General features: G+C 43.1%; 1 protein-coding gene across 1 annotated transcript in view; it reads left to right on the forward strand.

The window, feature by feature from the left end:
- The window catches only part of CACNA1C (calcium voltage-gated channel subunit alpha1 C), a gene marked incomplete at its 5' end in the record, with an annotated part of 490,257 nt that overhangs the window by 403,071 nt on the left and 64,706 nt on the right, over positions 1-22,480 (forward strand). Inside the window, 12 exons of the mRNA XM_082008523.1 lie at positions 96-228; positions 1,974-2,103; positions 5,697-5,756; positions 5,893-5,952; positions 9,404-9,510; positions 10,990-11,077; positions 12,242-12,349; positions 13,053-13,105; positions 13,212-13,358; positions 14,239-14,440; positions 14,890-15,048; positions 17,964-18,074. Coding sequence (XP_081864649.1) covers positions 96-228; positions 1,974-2,103; positions 5,697-5,756; positions 5,893-5,952; positions 9,404-9,510; positions 10,990-11,077; positions 12,242-12,349; positions 13,053-13,105; positions 13,212-13,358; positions 14,239-14,440; positions 14,890-15,048; positions 17,964-18,074 — 1,358 coding nt within the window. The remainder of the gene's footprint in view (positions 1-95; positions 229-1,973; positions 2,104-5,696; positions 5,757-5,892; positions 5,953-9,403; positions 9,511-10,989; positions 11,078-12,241; positions 12,350-13,052; positions 13,106-13,211; positions 13,359-14,238; positions 14,441-14,889; positions 15,049-17,963; positions 18,075-22,480) is intronic.

The raw sequence follows: 22,480 nt of genomic DNA on the forward strand, positions 1-22,480 counted from the left end.
TCTTAGTTTTTAGCCTTAGTTATGACAGAGGCAAATGCCCCAGCACTCCAGAGTGGGTTGTATTTTGCACTGAAAGACAAAAATGCTTCTTGCAGCAGAAGAAGATGAGGAAGAACCTGAAATGCCTGTTGGCCCTCGGCCTCGCCCGATGTCTGAGCTGCACCTCAAGGAAAAGGCTGTGCCCATGCCTGATGCCAGTGCTTTTTTCATCTTCAGTCCTAACAACAGGTATTTAAGCGACTGCTTAGCTGGAACGAAGATGTGGAGAACAGGTGCCCCTTCCACACTGGGCCCCAAAGGTTATGTGGTGCAGAGCTCCCTTCTAGCAGTTCATACCAGAGACCTCTTTTGACCAATCTCTCTTTTAAAGGATCTGGCATGAAATCCTCATGAAAGCACAACTGTAGGGAGCCCCCTGACAATATTTAATGGGAGTTCATCGCACCTGCAAGGCTGATTGAAGACACAAATCATGAAAGCTTTGGAAATAAGCGACCTGGAGGCCAAGTCAGTAATTGGCATTACCCACCTTATTCAGGTCCAAATTGCAAGCAAACCATCATGCAATCAGTCAAGCGTGAGGTAGGAGCTTCCTGTCCTAATGGCTGCTCAAAATCCACTCCCAGTAGGGAGTTCTTGTGTCTCTGCTCATTCCTACACTCAAGAACAAGCATATGAGAAAAGGGAGGACGAGGATGAGAGTCCATAGCTCTGAAGGGAGGCTGAGAAGAATAATTCTTCTCTCACACTCTTTCCTTGTGCTCCTGCAATCTGGCTTCATATTGCCCCACCTGTCTTTCCAACATGGGTATGTGAGACCAGTACTGTGAGTACTGCCTGAGCTATGACACAATATATCTTTCCAAGGGTGCAGAAATGAGCTCGCTGCTCAGTAGTCTGCGCAGTGCCATGTATCCCAACGTCTCCCCTGTGGACTTGGCTTCCAAACACAGCCCCGAAATGAGGCAGGTCTATAAAAAACCAGCTGAATTCAGAGCCAGTCTTTCCACAGCAGGGCTTGTGCCACTCCTCCTTGGGTATGTGCAACAGGGAGGGACTGATGATGATTAGGACTCAGGGACTCTAATGCCAGCTTTGCCACCCACCCACTGTCACTTGTTGAAGAAGTAAATTAACCTCTGCAATCATCTGTAAAATTGCTATAATAGGGGCTTGGAGGCTTAACAGCCAAAAGTAGAGCTAAACAGATTAATGAAGTGCTTCTAGAATTATGCACAGGACTGTTATGAGGTTTAACTCCTTGTCTCCTGATACTAACATACGGAAGGTACTGTAATGGTCTCCAGTAAGCATGCTTCTGTTTGATGGGAGACTGCTACTTCTTTACTTGCTGGTTTCCCACTAAGAGCATCAAGCACTTCATGTTAGGGTGATGTTTAGTAGATGCCCTGCATGGCATGATGTCCTCCCAGAAGCCCTCTGCAAATGCCAGCCTGCCCTATATCCATTTGGCTAGGTCTGTGCCCTGTTGGCAAGGTAGATCCCCCATAGCTCCTGCTCAGTGTCACTTCAGCCCCAGCTCAGAAAGACATCGGCCACCCCAAAGCCCCTTTCTGTTGCTTTCCCCTTAAATGAATGGGGAATGGTTCTGTGAATGACAGCAAGGGATATAATTTTGGGTTGGCAGGTTTCAGGCCACATCTAAATCACAAAAGGCTCTGTCAGGAGGGAGCGACTGTTCTCCATTCAAACGCAGCAAGCGTGAGTCCTGCGGGCAGCCGATCGCTCCGTGTGCACGGCTGCATGACGTGGAGAGCCGAGGCTGCCCAGCACCCAGCAGGGCCAAGCACGGCTGCCGGGGCCCATCGTTCTCTCTGCTGCTGGGGCAGAGGGAAGCGGCTCCGCAGAACTGTCCTCCAGGCCCAGTCCTGCTGGCAAAGGAGGGGGGGGGATGTTTCCCAGGTCTTGCTGTTCTCCGAGAAATAAAGTTGTGCCTCTCCTCTCTCTTGCAGGTTTCGTGTCCACTGCCATCGAATCGTTAACGATAACATTTTCACCAACCTGATCCTATTTTTCATCTTGCTCAGCAGCATCTCCCTGGCAGCTGAGGACCCTGTCCGACACCTCTCCTTTAGGAACCAAGTATGCTTCCCATCCTCCTTCCCTCACTGTGTGGTACGAGCAGATCATGAGTTGAAGCCAGGAAAGGCAGAACAGACTGCATCAGAGGCTTTGGGAGTGACTCTCTTCTCTGATCTGTGCCTTTTGTGGACTGTGTGTGAAATCATTGGGTTTTGCAGGGAACGTGAGTCAGTGCAGAATTTGGCCTCTGGTTCATTTCAGAGTGTGCATAGGGGAAAGAAGGACAGGAGGTTGAAGCAAAATTATCGTTCCCTGGGATTAAGGCATTAGAAATGGGCTGTAGAAACATTGATTGGGATACAGATAATTCTAATTGGGAGGATTTGGAGGTTCCCTTTGGAACATTTGCTCTCCTGCCCCTTGCTTTCTTTTGAACTAACCCTGGGTGAAATTGGTGTCATCAAGGTTTTGAATTTGGCTATTTGAACACAAGCTGCAAAGCTATCAGTAAATTTGAGATAATTTTCAGAAAATATGCTGTGCTCCTCTCCTCACCAGCCTGGGGGGAGGAGAGGAGGGCATTCAGCACAGAGATACGTTCTCACCTTCTTTCCTGACCATTCTTATTAACCTTTTGAAACGTACCGTGCTCCCTTAACTTTGCTAGTGGTCATTTCCATTAACCTGGGATCATCGCAGAAATCAGAAAAGTCAGCAGTCATATGTGAGACTTCTGATTTCTGGTGTCTGCAGTGGCATTTTTGTATCTTTGTGCTAGAAGAGCTTGTTAGGCTTAAAGAGTGGGAAATTTTTTTGTTGTCGTTTAATAATAAAACCTTAATTTAAGGTTCAGCGTTCTACCTCCTTAAAAGATCCTGGCTTGACAGTGCATTTAAAGGCATATGTGCATGCAGAGAAGGTGTTAATGGAGGTTTATTCCTGAGCTTATCTCAAAGCTGCTTTGAATTTTGTCCTGAAGGAGGATACTAAATGATACAGTCAAACCTGTGCCACCAATGACCCACCTGTCAACGGCTGAGTGTGCCCACCACGTAGGGATAAATGTATGTCAGTATGTATTAGTGCTGCAGCATGATGTCAGCTGGCATATGGGCTTCTGACATGCCACAAAAGCTACCGCAAAATCTGTAGCAGAGAGATTTAAATGAGAAAAAATGTAGTTAAAGCTGGTTGTCCTGGATAAAAGAGCTGATGGTTTGGGGCAAAGTGCTGCCTTGTGTATTTGAAGCCACTGATGTTGCATGAAAAATCTGTGTTTAATTTTTGCAGGTACAGATGTTTAAAATGTATCATACGAGGGGACACTGACAAGATGTTTGGGTTGCAAATGTAGTCTGCCTTTTACACTTTGACAGTAGAACAGTAGGATTGTGTCCTGCCCTGTGCCCACACAGAGGCCTGGGAGGGAAAGCAAGCAAGCAAGCTGAAAGCAAACTGCCTCTGCCTTCGCTCCGGGACAACGTAATCGGGCATTAACTGTGCACAAGGGCTCCTGCAGACTAGTGCTGCTGTTGACACAAACTGTCCCAGAGCAGGAAGAGAGGAACGGGGAGAACCTCCTCCAGCAAGGGCTAGCGAAGAGGTTTGGACACTGCTTCTGTCCCGGTGTGGGCTAGTGGCTGCATCTTCCTTGTGTCACACAGGGCTCAGGCAGCAAGTTTTTGGAAGTGCCTCCCCAGCCTGATCAAACAGGCTTTAAAGCCCAAGCAAGTCCTAAGACTTGATGTGCTCACAACATTCTCCTGTTTGCACCTTGGCAAGGTGCTCGTTCATTTGAATATATTCTAGAGTAAATTCATATTTAGATAATAATAATGCTGATAAATGGTACTGCCTGCACAGGTGGAGCAGTGATCATTTTCATTAGGCACGATTTCATCTATAAGGGACGACTTTACTCTCTGCAGCTTTGGGGCCAGATTCACCAGTATGCTCTAGCTGCTTTGCAGTGCTCTGGTGATGTAAAGCAGCTCAGGTACAGCTTAATCATCCACTTCAATCAAGTTTATGGCTGCTTCATGTTGGTGGAGTCATGCAAAGCGGCCTGAGAGTACTCATGAATCTGGCCCATTGATTATGAAATTATTCCATTGATATGATAACTAAATGTCAGGACGTACAAGGCAGCAATGCAAGAGGACATTGAATTGTAATTTCCAGTTGTAATGTGTGTAAATTAATACAGGATACAATTGAGATCTGTCCATCCTTGAAATGGCCCTTTTTTAATTCTCTAAGTTGCAAAAATTGATAGAGCCCAAGACAGCCTTGAAGAAGTGAGGAAAAACTTGGGGTGAAAAATTGAGCAGTGACCTGAAGAATTTTAAGTTACACAGCAGCAGTAAGTGATACATCCCCCCATTTGACATTCATTGTCTGTAAACTAGTCCAGATTTGGATCATGCTTAAATAGTGCAATCTAAAAGAATCCTGTAGTTTGCAGTAGCTACCCCACTGCCCACAGCATACCAAGCTGTAAGAACCTAGCCACCTATAAATCTGAGTTAGGGTACGAGCATTGAGATACAATAAACACCTGTGGGATGGGAGAGGGCAGTTTACTGCTGTATGTTTATTAGTGTTTTAAAAGTAAAGTTTTAAATTTCACAAGTTACCAGTTTTCTACAGTTTCCATACACCAGCCTACCAGTTGAGAACTTTGTTAAGCTAAACCAACAGTAATCCAAGGGCATGTTACTTTTGATTTTCACCATTTGTAGTGTAGATAACACTAAAATGGCTTGGGATATAGGAATACATTGGAATCAAAGAGAGTTCAGTTCTGGTCCCATTAGTCAATGAGAAAGGTCCCATTTGCTTTTGTGGGATGTCAACTGATCGTCAGTGAAAGACGTTTTGGTCCTTGATGCTGTTACCTTGAAAATCACTTTACACTTCCAGACTTGCTGTTGCCTTCTGTGACACTCTAGGGCCACTTTTTGTGGTCTGCTATGCATGCCACCCATATCCCCACCACTGGGTCTAAATTCATAGGAATGATGAGTGTTTCAGCTTGCCTGTTATGCAGGATGCCAATAGAAAGATGCAAGATCTAAGTTAGGCACCTTTAGCACACGACCAAATTATGGTGGCAATACAAGAGCTGGGATTCTGTTCAATTGGCAGAGTCTCTGTTATTCATCCTAATCCAGGGCAAAGCAGGATAGAGAAAAAAAATAGCTAGAACATGAATTTGCAGTTTTCTTCTTTTGCAAGAGGCACAGAACAAGCCCGAATGGAAGTTAATAAGAAAGGATCTCATTTTTCCACTGAGAGACTAGGCATCCTTGTATTCTCAGTTTGGAAGTCTATTTGGGAAAACCCTTAAATCATCTGTGCTTTATCAGACTAAAAAGAAAAGAAATCCTACAAGAACCACCACAAAGTTATTTTGCCTCTAGAGCCCTCATAGGATTGTAACTCAGAAAAGATTTCATGTAATGTGCTTCTTGTCCTCTGTGCCAGGACCTTCACTGCATTCAACAGGACGTCGTTACAAAACCATTTCCTATATAGTCCTCCTTGTTCCCTTGTTAAAAGGCATATGTATTTGATTTTGAACTGTGATTTCCCATTGGAGTGATCAGTCACTGATCTACCCTCCCCGCTCCTATTCCCTTTTGTTTTTACAGATTCTCTTTTATTTTGATATAGTTTTTACTGTCATTTTCACCATTGAAATTGCTCTGAAGGTAAAGTGCCCATCTTCTCTACCATTACCTGTTCACAAGCTTACTAGTTTTCTGCCACTATCTGTTGCTAACACACACGCCTGTTTGTTCCTGGGTCACGCTCAGTACCACTAACCCGATTGTGCTTATTTTTCAGATCCTAGGCAATGCAGACTATGTCTTCACTAGTATCTTTACATTAGAAATTATTCTTAAGGTAACCAATCTGAGCAATACACTCATTTTCTTTCTTTCTTTCTCTCTTTCTCTTTCTCTCTTTCTCTCTCTCACGCTCTCTTTTTCTTTTTTTTTAACCCCGTTACTATCTCTACACAAAGGATTGTTTATCTTTTCATTTTATTGTCTTGGCAGTTGCTTAAAAAGCCTTCTGTGAAATTTGGATTGTAACTTGTAATTCAGGGCCTATATCAAAACAATACTTTTTAGTGGAAACACAATGAAAGGATGATCCTGTTGGGAAAAGTAAGAGAGGACCAAGAAAAAGGGCATCACCCCATAGATTTCTCTTCTCTACCCTGGCCAGTCTTTCCAAAACAGGTTTTGTTTGCTCTGCAAGGATCCCTGAGCACATACACCTCCTCTTACACCCAAAGAGAAGGTCTCCATTCTGCACAAGTCATAAGGCCAGGCCAGAGGGTGGCCAATGACTTCTGTGAGGTTACAGGGTACACAGTCAAGTAGGAGACAGGGAGAGCAGTGCAGAAGCTCAATTTTTAGGTGTGGAGAGGTAACCAGCAGTACAAATCACTGAAACACCGAAGACCGAAGCTGTGAATGAAAATTGCTGCATCTCCTGTTTTAAACCTGGCTTCTCATTTCACAGGAACGTGCTCTATACCAAGGAAAATGTGCAGGAGAAAGCTTTAGCTTGGAAGAGAATAAAAATAGTCTGCCTTGTTCTTAACTCTGATTTTCCCAAATTGGTAGGCTAATAATTTAAATAACAGTAATTGAGCGAAGTTCTGGCTTTCTAAATGCTAGGTTCACTTGGCAGCTTGTTTTTTTTCTCAGCAAGCTAGTTCTAAGTGCTGGCAGGCAATACCTTAGAGTTGCTCAAATCTTGCAGCTCAAGACCCTAATAACAGTATCCATGCTGGAGGCTGGCAAGCAGGGTAGCCCCCACATATTCTTGTAGAGGGACGTCCTTTTTCATATGACTTAAAATCACCAAAGCCATAATGTTCTCCAAAGAGGTGTACCTATTATGCTTGTGTGCAGTGTGCATCTGTGTTTACACAATAAATCTGAACATTCACATACCAAATGGCTGATCAACCAGGCCTGTCAAAAAAAGAAAACATCTCAACAGCAACATTTAAGAATAAAACCATAGTTCAAGGCCCCTGTTTGAACTTACAATTATGAATTCTACTCCCACTGAAGCAAATGGTAACACTCCTAATGACTTCAGTGGAAGCAGAACCTAATCCAACTCGTTGGCATATTGCTCTGTTATCATCAGAGGAGTGTACTGCATAGTACCCGAGCCTTCCCGATGTCCTCCTGCTAACTTCAGTGGATTTATGTCAACACCCTTGAATATTCTCTGGGTTCAAGTGGAATGCAAGGACTACAAATGTTTAAGAAATTCTTCTGTTCTTACCCTGTCAGTTCCTGCCTCACAAGTTGCTTGGTTTCTCAGGGTGAGTTTCTCTGCTGCCTTGCATTGAGCACAATGTTTTGCACAATAGCAAAGTTAGTGTAAATGGTAAGAAACAAAAGAATAAATGGCCATATGATGTTCAAGGCTGTAGAGAAACAAGCTTCATCTGCCCTCATGTTGCTGATGACACCTGCAACCCTCACACTGCCATGGTGGAGTGTGGTGAATGTTAGCAAGGTGACCACCAGTTGTTTTCTAATTGGCATCCTAAAAGCTTGTTCAGTGCCCCAGATGGGAGGCAGACATAAATTATACACTCTCTGAGAGTCTCTTCTAAGATAAAATCTCTCTCAGAAGGCTTGAGAGAACCACAGTTTGTACAGAACTTAAACTCAGCAGCGCTTCCCCTCCTGATTTCAATGGTGTCTCCTTTCTTTCAAGATTGCCATACAAAATCTAACCAGTAAAGAGCATCTTTACCACCTTTGTTATGGCAAGATCCCCTCCCCGCTTCCCCAATTGAATGTGTCTATAAGTATAAATTCTAAGCCAAGACCAGAGTTTATACTTCCTCCCCTTCTAAGTTCTGTCTGACTGATTTATAGTCAGTTCCCTGATGTCATGATGTTTGGTGAAAAAAATAATCTGATATACCATGTGCCCTTCCACCTTCCTCTGAATAAAGTTGTCACAGGTAGGCATGGCTAGAAATCACTAGCAGGTATGCCATCTGGAGTTATTAGCTGGAGCCAGAAAACTCCAGTTTGAATTTCTAGTTCACACCTCTCCACTGGGAGTCTGGCTAGAGCTTGTCGTTGAGGAACAGTCTCATGGTGTCTGCACCAAGTTACTTTAGACAACTAACTTAGATGAGATCTAAGAGGACCAAATTTAGAAGCCTGTGTTCCTAACCCAGGTAATAGAGGGAGATTAGCAGTTGTGGTCATGGGGTTTCTTCAAAGCAGCTACATTAGATCGCTCACAAAGTCTAAGGTAGGTGGTACAAATACCCACATTGCCTAACCTTCTGTAACCATGCCAGACTCATTTAGTCACATTCTGTAACTGAGCTCAGTCTAAAATTCAAATTCTGAGCTCAGAAATATTTAAGTCTGACATTGTGTGTGCTGAGATCCATTTCTGTTTCCACTGTCACTTAATCCAATTCTGGAGCTGTGACATCCTCCCCAACACCAACAGATATTCAATATCCCTTCATACCTAGAAGGGGCAGAGATTCCCTTGTAAAGTATGTAAAATCTAAAAAATTCCTCTACTGGGTGATGTTCATAATGATTACCTCCACAAAGAAACCACTCTGTCTTGAAGAATCTTACCTTGGGCTTTGTGAGGAAAACCAAGGGGAAAATGCAACTGATTCTAGAATAAAAATGGAGGAAGCTGGGTAGGGGTACGAAAAGACATACACAATTGAGCTGAACAGAAGGAGCAAACTGAAGAAAGAAGGAATTCCTCCTGTTGCTTCAGTTCAGCTCTAAATTATCAAATCCTTGAGGGATTCTGTTTTTTCTTCATGGAGGCAAAAGAGCTCAACTGTCCACTGCAGCTGGTCTAAGCTTTGAAAAACATTACAAAAGAACCCTTTTTATTTTATATTTTTTATTCGGTTTAGGTAAAGAGGCCTTTGTATAATACAAGCATCATACTCAAAAGTGTCTTCTGCCGTTGAAGAAAAAGGGAAAAACATATAATTGCAAAGAGTAATTTTTGCAAGCAGTCATTCTGCTGCTTTGCTGATTCTAAATATTATGTATTCTATGCACTCAAAGTGCATATTTTCCTTGCTGAACCTAGTATTGGCTTTCCCTAGTTAGGTCTTTCATAGTTGCCTTACTGTCTTCTTCACTCTCTTTTCTTTCAATGGGGACTCAACTTCTCCTTTGGGGTCTGGGGGTAAACTGCCTGCTATGTTAGAAATACTGCCCCTCCCCAATTATATGCTGTGAGCACAACCAGGTGGGTTTGGTTTCTGAACAGATGCTAATGGCAAAGTGTGTTTGTGTCTTCATGTGCCTTCCTGCAGATGACCGCATACGGGGCTTTCCTCCATAAGGGCTCCTTCTGCAGAAACTATTTCAACATCTTAGACCTGCTGGTGGTCAGCGTTTCTCTCATCTCTTTTGGGATCCAGTGAGTGAGCTATTTTCAACTGCCTTGTTTTTTGGAATCATAGGGCTGGGTTGGAAGGTGATACCTCAGTCTCGTTGTCTTATCTGGGTAAGATTTTTTTCGTGGGCCTGGAGGTATTTTTCCTCAGACGATTCAAGACCATTAAAATTCATCCTCAAGAAGGGAGGTAATAACTGGGAAATGCTACACTAGTGACCTGGAGGGGGGATCTTCCAGAAAGAGCAAATGAGAACAAGAAACTTGGTCCACTGGGAATCATGACACTTAGCTTTGTTCCAAGATTTCTCATTCACTTTATCAATTTAGGGCAGTTAAGTGTTCCCTCTCAGAGCTCTCATAACCTCTTTGGAAAGTGGGGTGATAACGTTTGCTACTTCCTAAGATGTGGTGGGTTTTGGTCAGTGGAAGACCATCAAGCACTTGAAGAGCTGTATGAGAATCTGCAGAGTACTGGTGGTAGTGACAGCTGATCCTGCTTCTGTCAAGCCACTTTGTATTGGTTGTTCTGTTAATTTGCTTAATAAGTTTATAGATTTACTTGACTATGTGGAATTCTATGTGTCAGGTGGGGAGTTTCCTAAGTAGTATCACTTCTGATAAGAAATAGGCTCCCTAACTGTTACCGTTATAAGTTAGCAGCTCATGTATGTTATGTTCCAGAGTGAAGTCAAGCACAAGGATTTGTCAGGTCCATTGGGCTTTCAGGCATGGTCTTAAGAATGGCATAGTGCTCTTTTTGACCTGCTGTTTCTTTCTTACAGGTGTAACTAGACTCTTAATATGCTAGCAAAAAATTGTTCCCAAAATCAGTAGGAGGGCCTGATGTCATACAGCATGGAGAAGATTCTCAGCCAGGGTTTTGGTCTTGGAAGATGCAGAGAGCTTTGTTGTAGCAGATAGTTGTGTTCACTACTTAATTTTAAGTACATAAGTCATCCTAATCAGTGGGAGTTTCCACATCCTTAAATTTATGTACACACTGAATTGATTTGTGGGATCAGAGGCCAAACACACTGCAGGATCAAACTCCAGGTGGGTGGTATACCTTTAATGCTGGAGTTACCTGGAGTTTCCACTCTTCTATGAATATTTCAGTGGAGTGCTTCTTTGAGCCTTATCTGAAAATGTCTTGGGATGACTACATCTTGGCACTATTTCCATTAGATATCTACAGAGTATTTGGCAGCTTGCCCAGTTTAAAAAAAGACCCTGCCCATGTTCTATTCCTTTGATTAATACAGCAGCGATGGTGAAAGCCAGCAGAATGTATACTGAGCCTGTCCGAAGCAGGAAGATAACATCAGAGAGTAGTTTCCTTACCCCTGAAGTGCCATAGCAAAGAGTTGACTTTCTAACTACCCTAAGCAGTCTAAGGCTATGTAGGATTTCAAACAAGAAAGAGTGTGTGAAATCCATCTGCTCTCACAGCACACCCCCTATATTGCTGTATCTCTCAAACCTTCCAATACTTTCTTTCAGGTCCAGTGCCATCAATGTGGTGAAGATCTTGCGTGTTCTGCGAGTGCTTAGACCACTAAGGGCCATCAATAGAGCCAAAGGACTAAAGGTTAGAAGAGTCCCAATGCATTCTGTAAACTATAAATTCAAATTATTTCAAGCTACAACGACTTTTGCAATGGTTCAAGTAGTGTTTCAGCAGAATCACAGAATGGTTGAGGTTGGAAAGGGACCTCTGGAGGTTGTCTTGTCCAACAACCCTGCTCAAACAAGAGTAGGTTGCTCAGGACCATGCCCAGGTAGCTTTTGAGTATCTCCAAGGAGGGAGACACCACAACCTCTCTGGGCAACCTGTTCCAATGCTTAGTCATCCTCAGAGTTAAAAGGTGTTTCCCCAGTAAAGAAGTGTTTCCCAATGTTTGGAAGAAACACCTGTGTTTCAGTTTGTGCTCATTGCCTTGTCCTTTCTGTGGGTACCACTGAAAAGAGCTTGGCTCTGTCTTCTTTGCACCCTCCCTTCAGTTGTTTCTATACGTTGACAAAATTCCCTTAAGCCTTCTCTTCTCTAGACTAAACAGTCCCAGCTTTCTCAGCCTTTCCTCATGGGAGGGATGCTCCAGTCCCTTAATCATCTTTGTGGCCCTTCGCTGGACTCCCTCCAGTACATCCATGGCTCTCTTGTACTGAGGAGCCCAGAACTGGACACAGTATTCCAGGTGTGGACTCACCAGTGCTGAGCAGAGGGGAAGGATCACCTCCCTCAACCTGCTGGAAGCACTTTGCCTAATGCAGCCCAGGATACCATTCGTGGCCTTTGCAACGAGGGTTCATGTTCAACTTCGTGTCTACCAGGATCCCAGGTCATTTTCTGCCAAGATGTTTTCCAGCTGGATAGCCCAGCATCACTGCTGAGGTTAAATGATGTAGTTTGCTAGGGTTACAGGTGGGCTCACAAGCCTATTTTAACATAGTCTTGCTATATTAGATAAACTCCTTCCTGTGGGCTGGTGAGTGCCCAGCTATGTAAGTCAGTGCTGCTGGAAGTTTGAGAGCGCTGAAATCTGTTATTTTCTTATCCCTTTCTGTCTGCTCCTAAGAGTACTGTGAGGAACATAACAAGTGGGTCTTCTCTCCCCTTTCCTGAGACATTACTTAATGGGTGATAGTTAAATAAAATTCTTTTATTTGTATTTTTAGTCTTGGGCTTCTCCCTTAGCCAGAGCAGCTCAAAACAATCCTGCAAGTTACTTTTGTTCCTATCTTCCATTTGCAGCATGTGGTCCAGTGTGTGTTTGTCGCCATCCGAACCATCGGAAACATTGTGATTGTCACCACTTTGCTGCAGTTCATGTTTGCCTGCATTGGAGTTCAGTTGTTTAAGGTAAAACCATTGGGCCCATTCATTCATCCATTACACTAAGCTGTATTCTGGGGTGGGAATTAAAATAGCATGAAGAAGCCTGAGGAAGGGGAGATGGAGTCTTCTGTGTGAAAGACAAAACATTTGGTGCACTGTCAGTGTTACCTGGGCTCCTGCTACCAGGAGTTCCCCAGAACTGGACCAGACATATTCAGAACTCCTGCCCTTCGTCTGTACTCATAAGAAATCATCAGTAACATCAGTAACTACCTTCTTCCCTAAATAGCTTGTGGCATGACTTAGTGCCAGGGAAGTGAAGGGGGCTGTTCTAAAGGATTCGTACTTGCAGGCTGTCTGGCTGCCATCTTGTAGAGGAAGGGGCATGCCAGATAATCACGGGAGGTTATTCATTCACTTTTTTATGTCTGCTTTTATTTCTTTGCCCTTCACCACCCTTCTGACAGCTAATGTTCTGCAGCACTCTGGTCATGCACCTCAGGACATACACATAAAAGTACTGTGCAAGCAGATGAAAGTCTGTGTTCTGAACTACCCAGATGCAGGCGACTCTTGATCCAGTTTGCTCACACCTACCTGCAAAAGAGCATGTAAACATTCATAGTTGGTTAAGCAAGTAGTAAACGCAGTCTCCTTGCTACATGATCTGCCCTAACCCTTGCACTGTCAGGAAAGGAAGCTTCATTCCTCTTTCTTCCTTTTCAAGGGCAAGCTGTACAGCTGCACTGATAGCTCCAAGCAGACAGCAGCAGAATGCAGGTGAGTCTGACCTTTCCCAGTTAGCACCCTTCACTGGCCACTCACTCTCAGGCCTCGTACTGGAAGCGCAGTTCTGCCATGTTGTCTCTCTGCTCTCCATCCACAGAGGGTACTACATTACGTACAAGGATGGTGAGGTCAACCAGCCGATGATACAGCCCCGGAGCTGGGAGAACAGCAAGTTTGACTTCGACAATGTCTTGACTGCCATGATGGCCCTCTTCACTGTCTCAACCTTTGAGGGCTGGCCAGAGTGAGTGCTTCTTGGGCCAGTGCAACACTAGTAATGTCCTCATTCATTTCAAAAGAGAAAATCCTAATGTAGAGCATAGTCTTTCCCATTCTAAGTAGTTAAATACGTCTAAAGCATTAAATGTAGCAATAGTAGCAGCAGTCATTGTAGTATTATCTACTTTGTAAATTCCTCAGGGCCTGCAGAAATTGCTGTTCCTGTACTTGTAAACAGTGCACAGCACTGTCTCTAGTTCTTAAAAAATGATTGCCAGTAGTAGCAGTGATAGAAATATTTATTACAAATATTACGTGTATGAATGGATATAATATACCTGTCAGGCACTTACTAGTATTGCTAGGTGTTGCAAGTTTCCCGATGGAGCCAGCAGGGATGAAGCACAGCAGTGCTATCTCTGCAGTATGGGCAGACATGGGATGTTTTACCAGGCTGTGCTGTTTGTGCCACGGGACCAAGGACTCTCACAGCTCCACTCTGTTGGAGTGACATGGGCATGCAGAATATCAGGGGGTTGACCCTAAACTGTGTTACCGGGTGATGCCAACAGCAGTGTTAACAAATGTTAAAAGTGCTGACATCCCCTGTTCTCATACAACTCAGTTGCCAACAACACAGACTCTTCTGTCTTCTGCTAAGTGAAGGGCATGCTTTTGGTTTAAATTTTAATTGTTCAGCTGTGAAAATATTTCACCCCTGAACAGGTTCAAAAGTGTAAAGTTAGTAAGAGCCATGTCTTCTCTTTTGCAAGTCTGCACATCTGTGAGTGAAGCAATTTTGATACAAGTAGAAAAAAATCACAAAGTTAAACTTTATAACATCACCTCTAAGGCCTCAAGGCAGTTACAGATTTTCTCTGCATTGGGCTCCTGTTTGCTTTCAGGTTGCTGTATAGGTCTATTGATTCCCACATGGAGGATGTGGGACCCATCTATAATCACAGGGTTGAGATCTCCATCTTCTTTATTATCTACATCATCATCATTGCTTTCTTCATGATGAACATCTTCGTTGGTTTCGTCATCGTCACATTTCAGGAACAAGGAGAACAAGAGTACAAGAACTGTGAGCTGGACAAAAACCAGGTAATTTACAACAACTTGTTACCACTAAAGACGGAAAATACATCAAGAATAAGCATTTAAGAGAGAAATACATACAGAGAGGAGCATGTGAAGATTGCCAACAAGATGAAACACTAAGCTGGCTTCACTGCCATCTTTCAGGAGTCAAGTGAAAAAAACCTTGCTGTAAGATTTGCTCAAGGGACAACATTTACTTAAAAATGTGTGCTATACTATTTGGTTCACTGAGATTAGATAACACGACATTTAGCATTGTCTGGCCAAAGTAAATGCATATGGAACAGGTAGAATATACACATTCCGATTACGACCTAACAGAAATTCTTCTACCAAGCGTTTTCATTTTGGTAAAAAACTTGAAACACATTGTGTTTTTATTATATTTGGAGGTAGCTGACCAACCCTGTATTTCATTTTTGATTTTTAAATCTACCCTGCCTCTTTCACAGCGCCAGTGTGTAGAATATGCCCTGAAGGCCCGGCCTCTGCGGAGATACATCCCTAAAAACCAGTACCAGTACAAAGTTTGGTATGTGGTCAACTCCACCTATTTTGAATACCTGATGTTCGTTCTGATCCTGCTGAACACCATCTGCCTGGCCATGCAAGTAAGTAAGCAAGCAGAAAACCTTACACGTGATGGATTATTAGACTTTGTTGGGGAAAATGTAGAAATGGCGGAGGTTGAGACCTACTTTCATCTTCACACCATGTATTGAGGGAGAGGGGAAGGGACATGATAAAAACCATTGTACCGTGTTTACTCCTGATGACATTTAGTTAAAATTAGGAATCTGCCTCTCCTCCTCTTCCTGCTAATATCTGACACTTTCAGCAAGTCTGTTTTAAGTCCTTAAAAACAAGCAAATGAAAAAAACCAGCAGTTACATCACAGACCAATTCAGTGGCCACTATAATAACAAGGAACTTCTCAATTCTGACTTGTCTTCTGTGAAATGCAGGAATAAGCCTGGAACTGTCACTCATCTGAGATCTGAATTTTAAATTTTAGGGTTTTCTGTGTTAAAAAGTAGAGAGTATGTATTTTGACAAACAAGGCAACAAAGGAAACTGGGGATAGAGGGTAGGAAAGCCCTGTTATCTCCTTTATTCTGTGTTAAGAACCATAGAAACTGTCCAGAAAGAACCTCTAGAGGCCGTATTGTCTATCCCATCGCCTAAAGGCCAGATCAGCTCCACCTAAAGCATTTCTTGATAGGTGCTGCCTAACTTGCTTCACTACTGATGCTACTGATTGCCTTACTACCCACTATGCTGTGTACTCATTTTCCTTACTGTGCGAAGGTTTTCCAACCATCTAATGTGAATCCACCAAAGAAGCATTTGCAGCTGGATCTACAAGAATAGCAAAGAGAGGTAGTAGAGTACCATGTGCGGGTGGAACAGCAGTAAAGGAGAAGGAGTCAAAACCTTTACTAAGGAGCGAGCTTACCAAAAAGAAGTCTCGCGTTCCTTTCAGTCAGGAAATGGGCCCTCATAGACACACACAGTTCTGTACATTTCCCCAAGTCGGTATTTTCCTGGCTTGTTCGTTCCAGTCTGTCTCTGCCCAAGGCCTCCCTCATCTCCCTTTCATGTTCAGTCAGTCCCAGACTCCACCTGCTAAGCCTATCTCTGCACTCCCAGTTTCCTTGGCTACTTGAGCCCTGTTCTCGTCTACGCTCTGTCTGCTTAAGAGCTAGTCTGCCCATCACTCTCCTCCCTGAAACCCATCCTTCCTCCTCACTGAGTCAGTCTCTGAACTCCCTTCCCTGGTCTGTGGCCCAGACAGTCCAGATCCCCATTTCTCAACCAGTCCTTCTCTTCTCATCACTCCACAGACTCCCAGTTGCAGTTACCCCTCCATGGACCTCCTTTCCAATCTCTCTCTGCCTTTTCCATTTGATTGTCTGCTGAACTTTGTTCACAGTCCCTTACTGTGAGTCCAACTCCCTATGCACTCTTGCACTAACTTCCCTTTTGACCTTAGCATCCCACGCCTACGTTTTCCACTGGATCAATCCCAGTCTGCCCCACTCCCAGCCTCCCCTTAAAACTAGCCTCGGTTTCCTATAACTCACTAACAGTCTAAGTCTATATTCACAGTCAGTTTCCACCTTATTTTCTCTCACTGTCTCCAGTCCTATCTCACCAGATTTCTTGACCCTCCTAGTTTTGATTCATCTGGTCTAGCTCTTTCCTGTCCCCACTGAAAAGGCTGCTTCTGCTGCCTTGCCTGAGGTACCAACAAGGGAGTGAGGTAGCGTAAGCACAAGAAAGTGCTCTGCTCTCAGCTGAAGTATCTACTGCCCTGCTGTCATGAAGCAACAGAGGGACTATTGTGTTCACTCTGAAGCTTTGAAGCATGCTCAGTTGCAATGGTGCACGCCCAGGGCAGCTAGAGCTAGAAGCTGTGAGATGTTTGCGAGCCCACAGGCAGCACAACATCTCTGGAGATTCTAGGAAGTCTATGTCTATCTTGAGCAAAGTATGGGTTTTCAAAGGCTTATAGAGTGGCCAGATTTAGGTCAAACAATGTAAGGGACAGCAAACACAAAGCCACATTCCAGTAAAATTCCAAGCTTTTAAGCAGAGTCCTGCAGGTACTAGACTCTTTCTAGGAAAATGTTACAAGAAATTTTGAAAACACCTCAACGATATATTTTACCCTGGCCTGGCTTTTGGCTGCAGCTGAATTATTTTAACTGAAACTCCTTTAAATAAATCACCCTGAGCCAATGCAGAATATGAAAATTCATCACAGACGGTTAAAGTTTATCAAAGTTAAGCAGCTACACCTGGGGTCTTATAACATGAACAGGAAGATGACCTTAGAATAAGGCAGTGCAATCAGTCTTAAGTATAATGATCTGGAAATAGGGATATGAAGAGTGAGGTGGCAACATTTGCAGAAGACACTATTTGAATTAATCAATAGAAGGCAGAGAGTAACTTCATAAGATCTTAATAAAGTTAAGTGAATAGGCAGCATGATTGCAAATTTAATTCAGAGTTGACAAATGCAGCATAATGCATATTGGAAAGATATGATTTGAGCTGCTCAGGTACTTAGCAGAATCCTGAATTAAGTGTAATTACTTGGGGAATGGCTCGATATTATTAGGAAACCCCTGTTCACTGTGCAGTAGCAATCAAACAAAAAAGTAATCCCAGTGTTATGGAAGGGTGAGATAACAAATACAATTGGAGACTGTCTTGTACCATTATGCAAATTTATAATGAGCCCTCAGCTGGAATGCTAAGTGTGATTTTGGTAACCCCCACTCAAAAAGATTTTTTTTTAAATAATAGGCGATCCACAAGCCAGATGGCAAAAATGGCTATAGGTATGGAAATGCTTATGGGTGAAGGGAGGTAGGAATTCTAAGCTGAAAAAAAAATTGAGCATGGTGGGTTTACTTTAGAGGACCTCATCATGAAGGGAGATCAGCAGGAGTCCTGTGGATTCCTAACTAGCTGGTGTGTCTGTTCCTCACGCTGCTGCCGGGATGCTATTTTTCAGCACTACGGTCAGAGCTGCATGTTCAAGGAAGCCATGAACATCCTCAACATGCTCTTCACTGGCCTCTTCACTGTTGAGATGGTCCTGAAATTAATCGCCTTCAAACCCAAGGTAGGTGCTATAGGCATAGAGTTTCCTGGCCTCTGTGTGTGTGTGCATGTGTGCGGGGCAGCTGTGAGGAGAAGGAGGAGGTGAAACTTCCTGATCTATTACCCCACCAATAACTGAGCTGGACAGTTGCTCTCTGGATTGGAGTCTCACATATATTTAATAACTTTTTCACTGGAGAGTAGACACACACACACCCCAAAAAAAAAAAGGCAACACCTGCTAATAGAGAAGGTTCCTAGTTCTCTGTTTTCATTACGTTGTAATAGTGACACTATGTTAAGGCTATGATATGTTTTCCATTCTGAATGTTATTCTAATGTTCTCTGTGACTTTACTTAAATAAATTATAAATAGCATCCATGATTAGTCTCCTGGCCCAAGTGAAGTTAATCAAGCATGACTCATTTTGAGTTATGAGCTCAAAAAACTGTTTCTTCTGGGAGGGCAACATCTCAATGATAGTTTGGATTACTTTAGCTTTGAATTTAAGACTTCATTGATAATATTCAGTACTTCAGCAGGTCCTATATGAAAGTTTTGTCCTGTCCATTGGGCTGTGGCATTCTGCTACTGTAGCTGCACCATGGGGTATGATTATAACCTACAAGCACTTCCAACTAAGTTGGCACAGCTCCGTAGGACAAGAACAAAGATTCTGACCTCACATAATTTAAGATTACACAAGGTTTTCTTGTTTGGGGTTTAAATTCAGTGGTGTGTCATAAGGAGTGGAATCCAGATATATAAACACAGGTACCTCATGCCTCATCTTACCTTCAGTGATACCTTGATACATCAGGGTTGGCAAATACTGTCTGAAGCACCAGTTATGACATTGGTAAAGATGAGAACAATCATGGCTGACAATCATGCTTGTCCTTCATGTTAAACATCTAGGGGATCACTGAAGTTAAGAGCTCATCCCAGGTCTAACCTCATATCTTCCTCATCCTCAGCTCAAAACTTTGCTCTCCAATCCCACAGAATTCGGTCTTACTTTTTCTTGTTAATTCTGTGTTGACTTTACTCCTACCCAGCCCCTCTCTCCTTCTTACACGCTTTCTAGGACTTCCTCTTAGAAGAGTCACAATTTTTTTTTTTTTTTTTTTTCCCGAGCCCCATATTACTATTCTTTCTCAGATGTAGTTCTCTTGAAAGTTAGGAGCTTCTTGTGCAGTCATAGAATCATAGATTCTTTGGGTTGGAAGGGACCTTTAAAGGTCATCTAGTCCAACACCCCTGCAGTGAGTAGGGACATCTTCAACTAGATCAACTTTCTCAGAGCCCCGTCCAACCTGACTTTGAAAGTTTTGAGGAATGGGGCATATCTGGGCAACACGTTCCAGTGTTTCACCACCCTTGTTGTAAAAAAATGTCTTCCTTATATCTGTTCGAGATCTGCCCTCTTTTAGTTTAAAACTGTTACCCCTTGTCCTATCACAACAGGCCCTGCTAAAAAGTCTGTCCCCATCGTCCTTATAGGACCCCTTTAGGGTGAAGTTCTGGTGACGTCCTGGTGAAAGACTGATGTTTTGTTGGGTTTTTTTGGTGGGCTTTTTTTTTTTGAGATCTTGAACACTGTCTTGGGAAATTTATAAGTATCATCATCTGTTTCAGAAGGGATTGTAGCTTTCAGGGGGATCTACCGTTCACTTTTGAGATTTTGCCATGTCTTTGCAAAACAAAACTTCTGGCACTTTATAAAAATATTATCTGCACATTATATACTCAGAAATGTATCTCACGGGCTTTGTAATGTTATTCTGATTTCATGGTTCTACTTTACAGGAGATTCTTAACTTTGAGAAAGATGAGGTTCTCAGCAGAAGTTGTTGCATTTAGGGAAAAAGTTCAACCAGTTCAAATATAGATCTCTGTATACGTACAAGGAAGGCTTTACGTGACCTGGTTGTCTCTGACAATAAGGAATTGGACTTGACGATATTGAGGGTCCTTCCTACTTCCTGCATCTTAATTTCATGTGTTCAGTCTCCTTTTCAAGTTTTGCTGCACAGCAAAGTATTAAACAAAATCAGCTGAGGGTAAACACATATTCTCCAAGTAGCAAAACACTGGAACAGATTTCCTAAAGAGATTGTGGAATCTCCATAATTTGAGGTTTTAAGATTAAATTAGGGGAACCTTTAGTTAGGAACAGTTTAGGAATGTATGATCTGCCTTGGGGCAGGGAAATGAACTAGACTATCTCACAAGGTCCCTCTCAAACCAATTTTCCATGATTCTGTAATTTCCAAACTAAATCCACAACTACTGCGCTATAGTAAAAGTGAGAATATAAAGGAAGTTTTCCATGTCACTAGAACAGTAGAGTATTAATAACGTCTTCTTAACTAAGGATCAGAAAACAACCTCAGGTTGGGTCCTGTCCATCCTGAAAAAATAGCCAGCGAAAAGAATAAATCTGTTTCAAATCCTAGTCTGGCCTGTATGCCAAAAATACTACTAACTCTTAAGCTGCTATTTTAATTAAATGCCTTCAGGGAAATAAACATTTAAAAAAATGGAACCACAGGATTTACAGGGAAGAAAAACGGGAATGAACTTGTGAAAACAACTAATACAGCAAAAAGATTTGCCTCCAGCAGTATATTCACACTGAATTTTGTTGAGTACCAGCTCAGCGACTCAAGTTTGGAAACATCAAAATTCCTTGTGTAACTTGCCATTGTCTGTTCAGTACAAGGATTTGGCCTGCAGCCTTCATTCCCTGCTCCATATTGACTCAACCTGCTCTCCAAAGAAGGCAACCCCCTCTCCCAGATGGCCATTTGGACTGACGTGGACCAACACTGGGGAGCACGATCTGCTTCTCTTTAGGTGGCACACTGGGATTGAAGGTGAACTTGCCTAGAATACGTTCTGATGTGGGAGTCTCCCAGCATAGACAAAGTTGTTGCCTCAGCCCTCTGGTTGGCCAGACCTTGTGTCCTATCATGCAATGCAAATCATAGATTTGCAGTTGGAGGTTGTCCTCAGGAACACCAGCTGAAAAAGTCCACAAAAATTTCATTGTCACCTGGGGAATCATCACTACAGCACAGCCACCATCCTCTTCCCTCTAACCAATCAAGTCACCCAGACAAAGAAATGAGATGCTAAATGATATTAGTGTTTCCCAGATGTGAAATGGCAAGCTTAAACGCTCATGAGATCTCTGCTGAAGACAGATTTGCCTGCCGTTTCCAGAGCAATAAAACACAAACCAGCCTTTGTTTAAGCTGCTTTGTCTCATTTTGATTTTGTGCCCAAACATCACTCTTTTCTATCTGAAGAGTACCCTAAAATGAGAGAGCTGTAAGCTTTATGACTGACAAGAACCAAGCAGGAAACTTGGGTAGCTGAAAGCATTGTGTCCTCGCCTTAGCAACAAGCCCCAGGAGAACGCGGCAGAACAGAACTGAGCACAGAACTGAAGCTGGCAAAATTCACTCCATTTTCTCCAACTTTGTGGTGCTTAACCCAGCAGCGGGTGCTGCAGCTAACCTTCAGCTACAGCAAGCAGTGCAGTAATTGGCTTGTAATTCTGAAGCAGTCGCCACAGAGCTCTCCCTTGCACAGCCACTTTCTAAAGGCACCTTGGAATGAATGGTCTGCAGCAGCAACAGAGGATCACGGTTTTCTCCATCTGTGCAAGGCAGAACGAGCTGCTGTTTATTCATACCTTTACCAGAGAGAATTGCTAAGGGAACTGGGACAGATCCCTGAGGTACTCAGAGCTGCTATCGCCCTAGCTTCTTGCAGAAGTCACCACAGGGATGTGCCCGTGCAGAATAGCTTTGGGGGAAGCCTAATAGGCAGAGTTCCTGCTGCAGGCAGTGGTGTGGCAATCACTATTATATGAAGTAATATAGTGCACTACAGTGCTACCTATGTATTACGTGCACAACAACAGAAAAAGTGGCAGTCTCTGACTGGATAGATTTTTTACGGTATCCAGTTTTTATTTCTTCACTCCCATTCTGTGAGGAGGCATCTCCTTATTTGCTACTCTTGATAGGAAAGGTGTAAAAAAAGCAAACACAGTCAGTTGCAGAGACATTAAGTAGCATCACGTATGTGATTGCCTGCAAAGAATCAGCATGGATAATCCAGCTCTGAAACTAGTTCTTGTGGTAAGAGCAAGGGTTTACTCATTGAAAGGCCAGCTGTAGGAATGCAGAGCCAAGTCTGAGTCAGCGCTCATCTCCTAACACTTACAGAAAGTATGTGAAGGGGGTAGAAAGACAAGAGCCTTCCTAACTAAACATACTGTTACTATTGAGATTGGTTGCTCTAGTCAGAAAATCCCTTTGATACCTGTTCTTTTTACTGGCCATCTTCTGTGAAGAGAGTTTTGGGTTGTTTATTCTCCAGGGAGGCTACAGAGGAGAGGGGTGCATTAGATG

This window comes from Phaethon aethereus, assembly GCF_964289735.1.
Source record: "Phaethon aethereus genome assembly, chromosome: 1".
Classification (NCBI taxonomy): Eukaryota; Metazoa; Chordata; class Aves; order Phaethontiformes; family Phaethontidae; genus Phaethon; species Phaethon aethereus.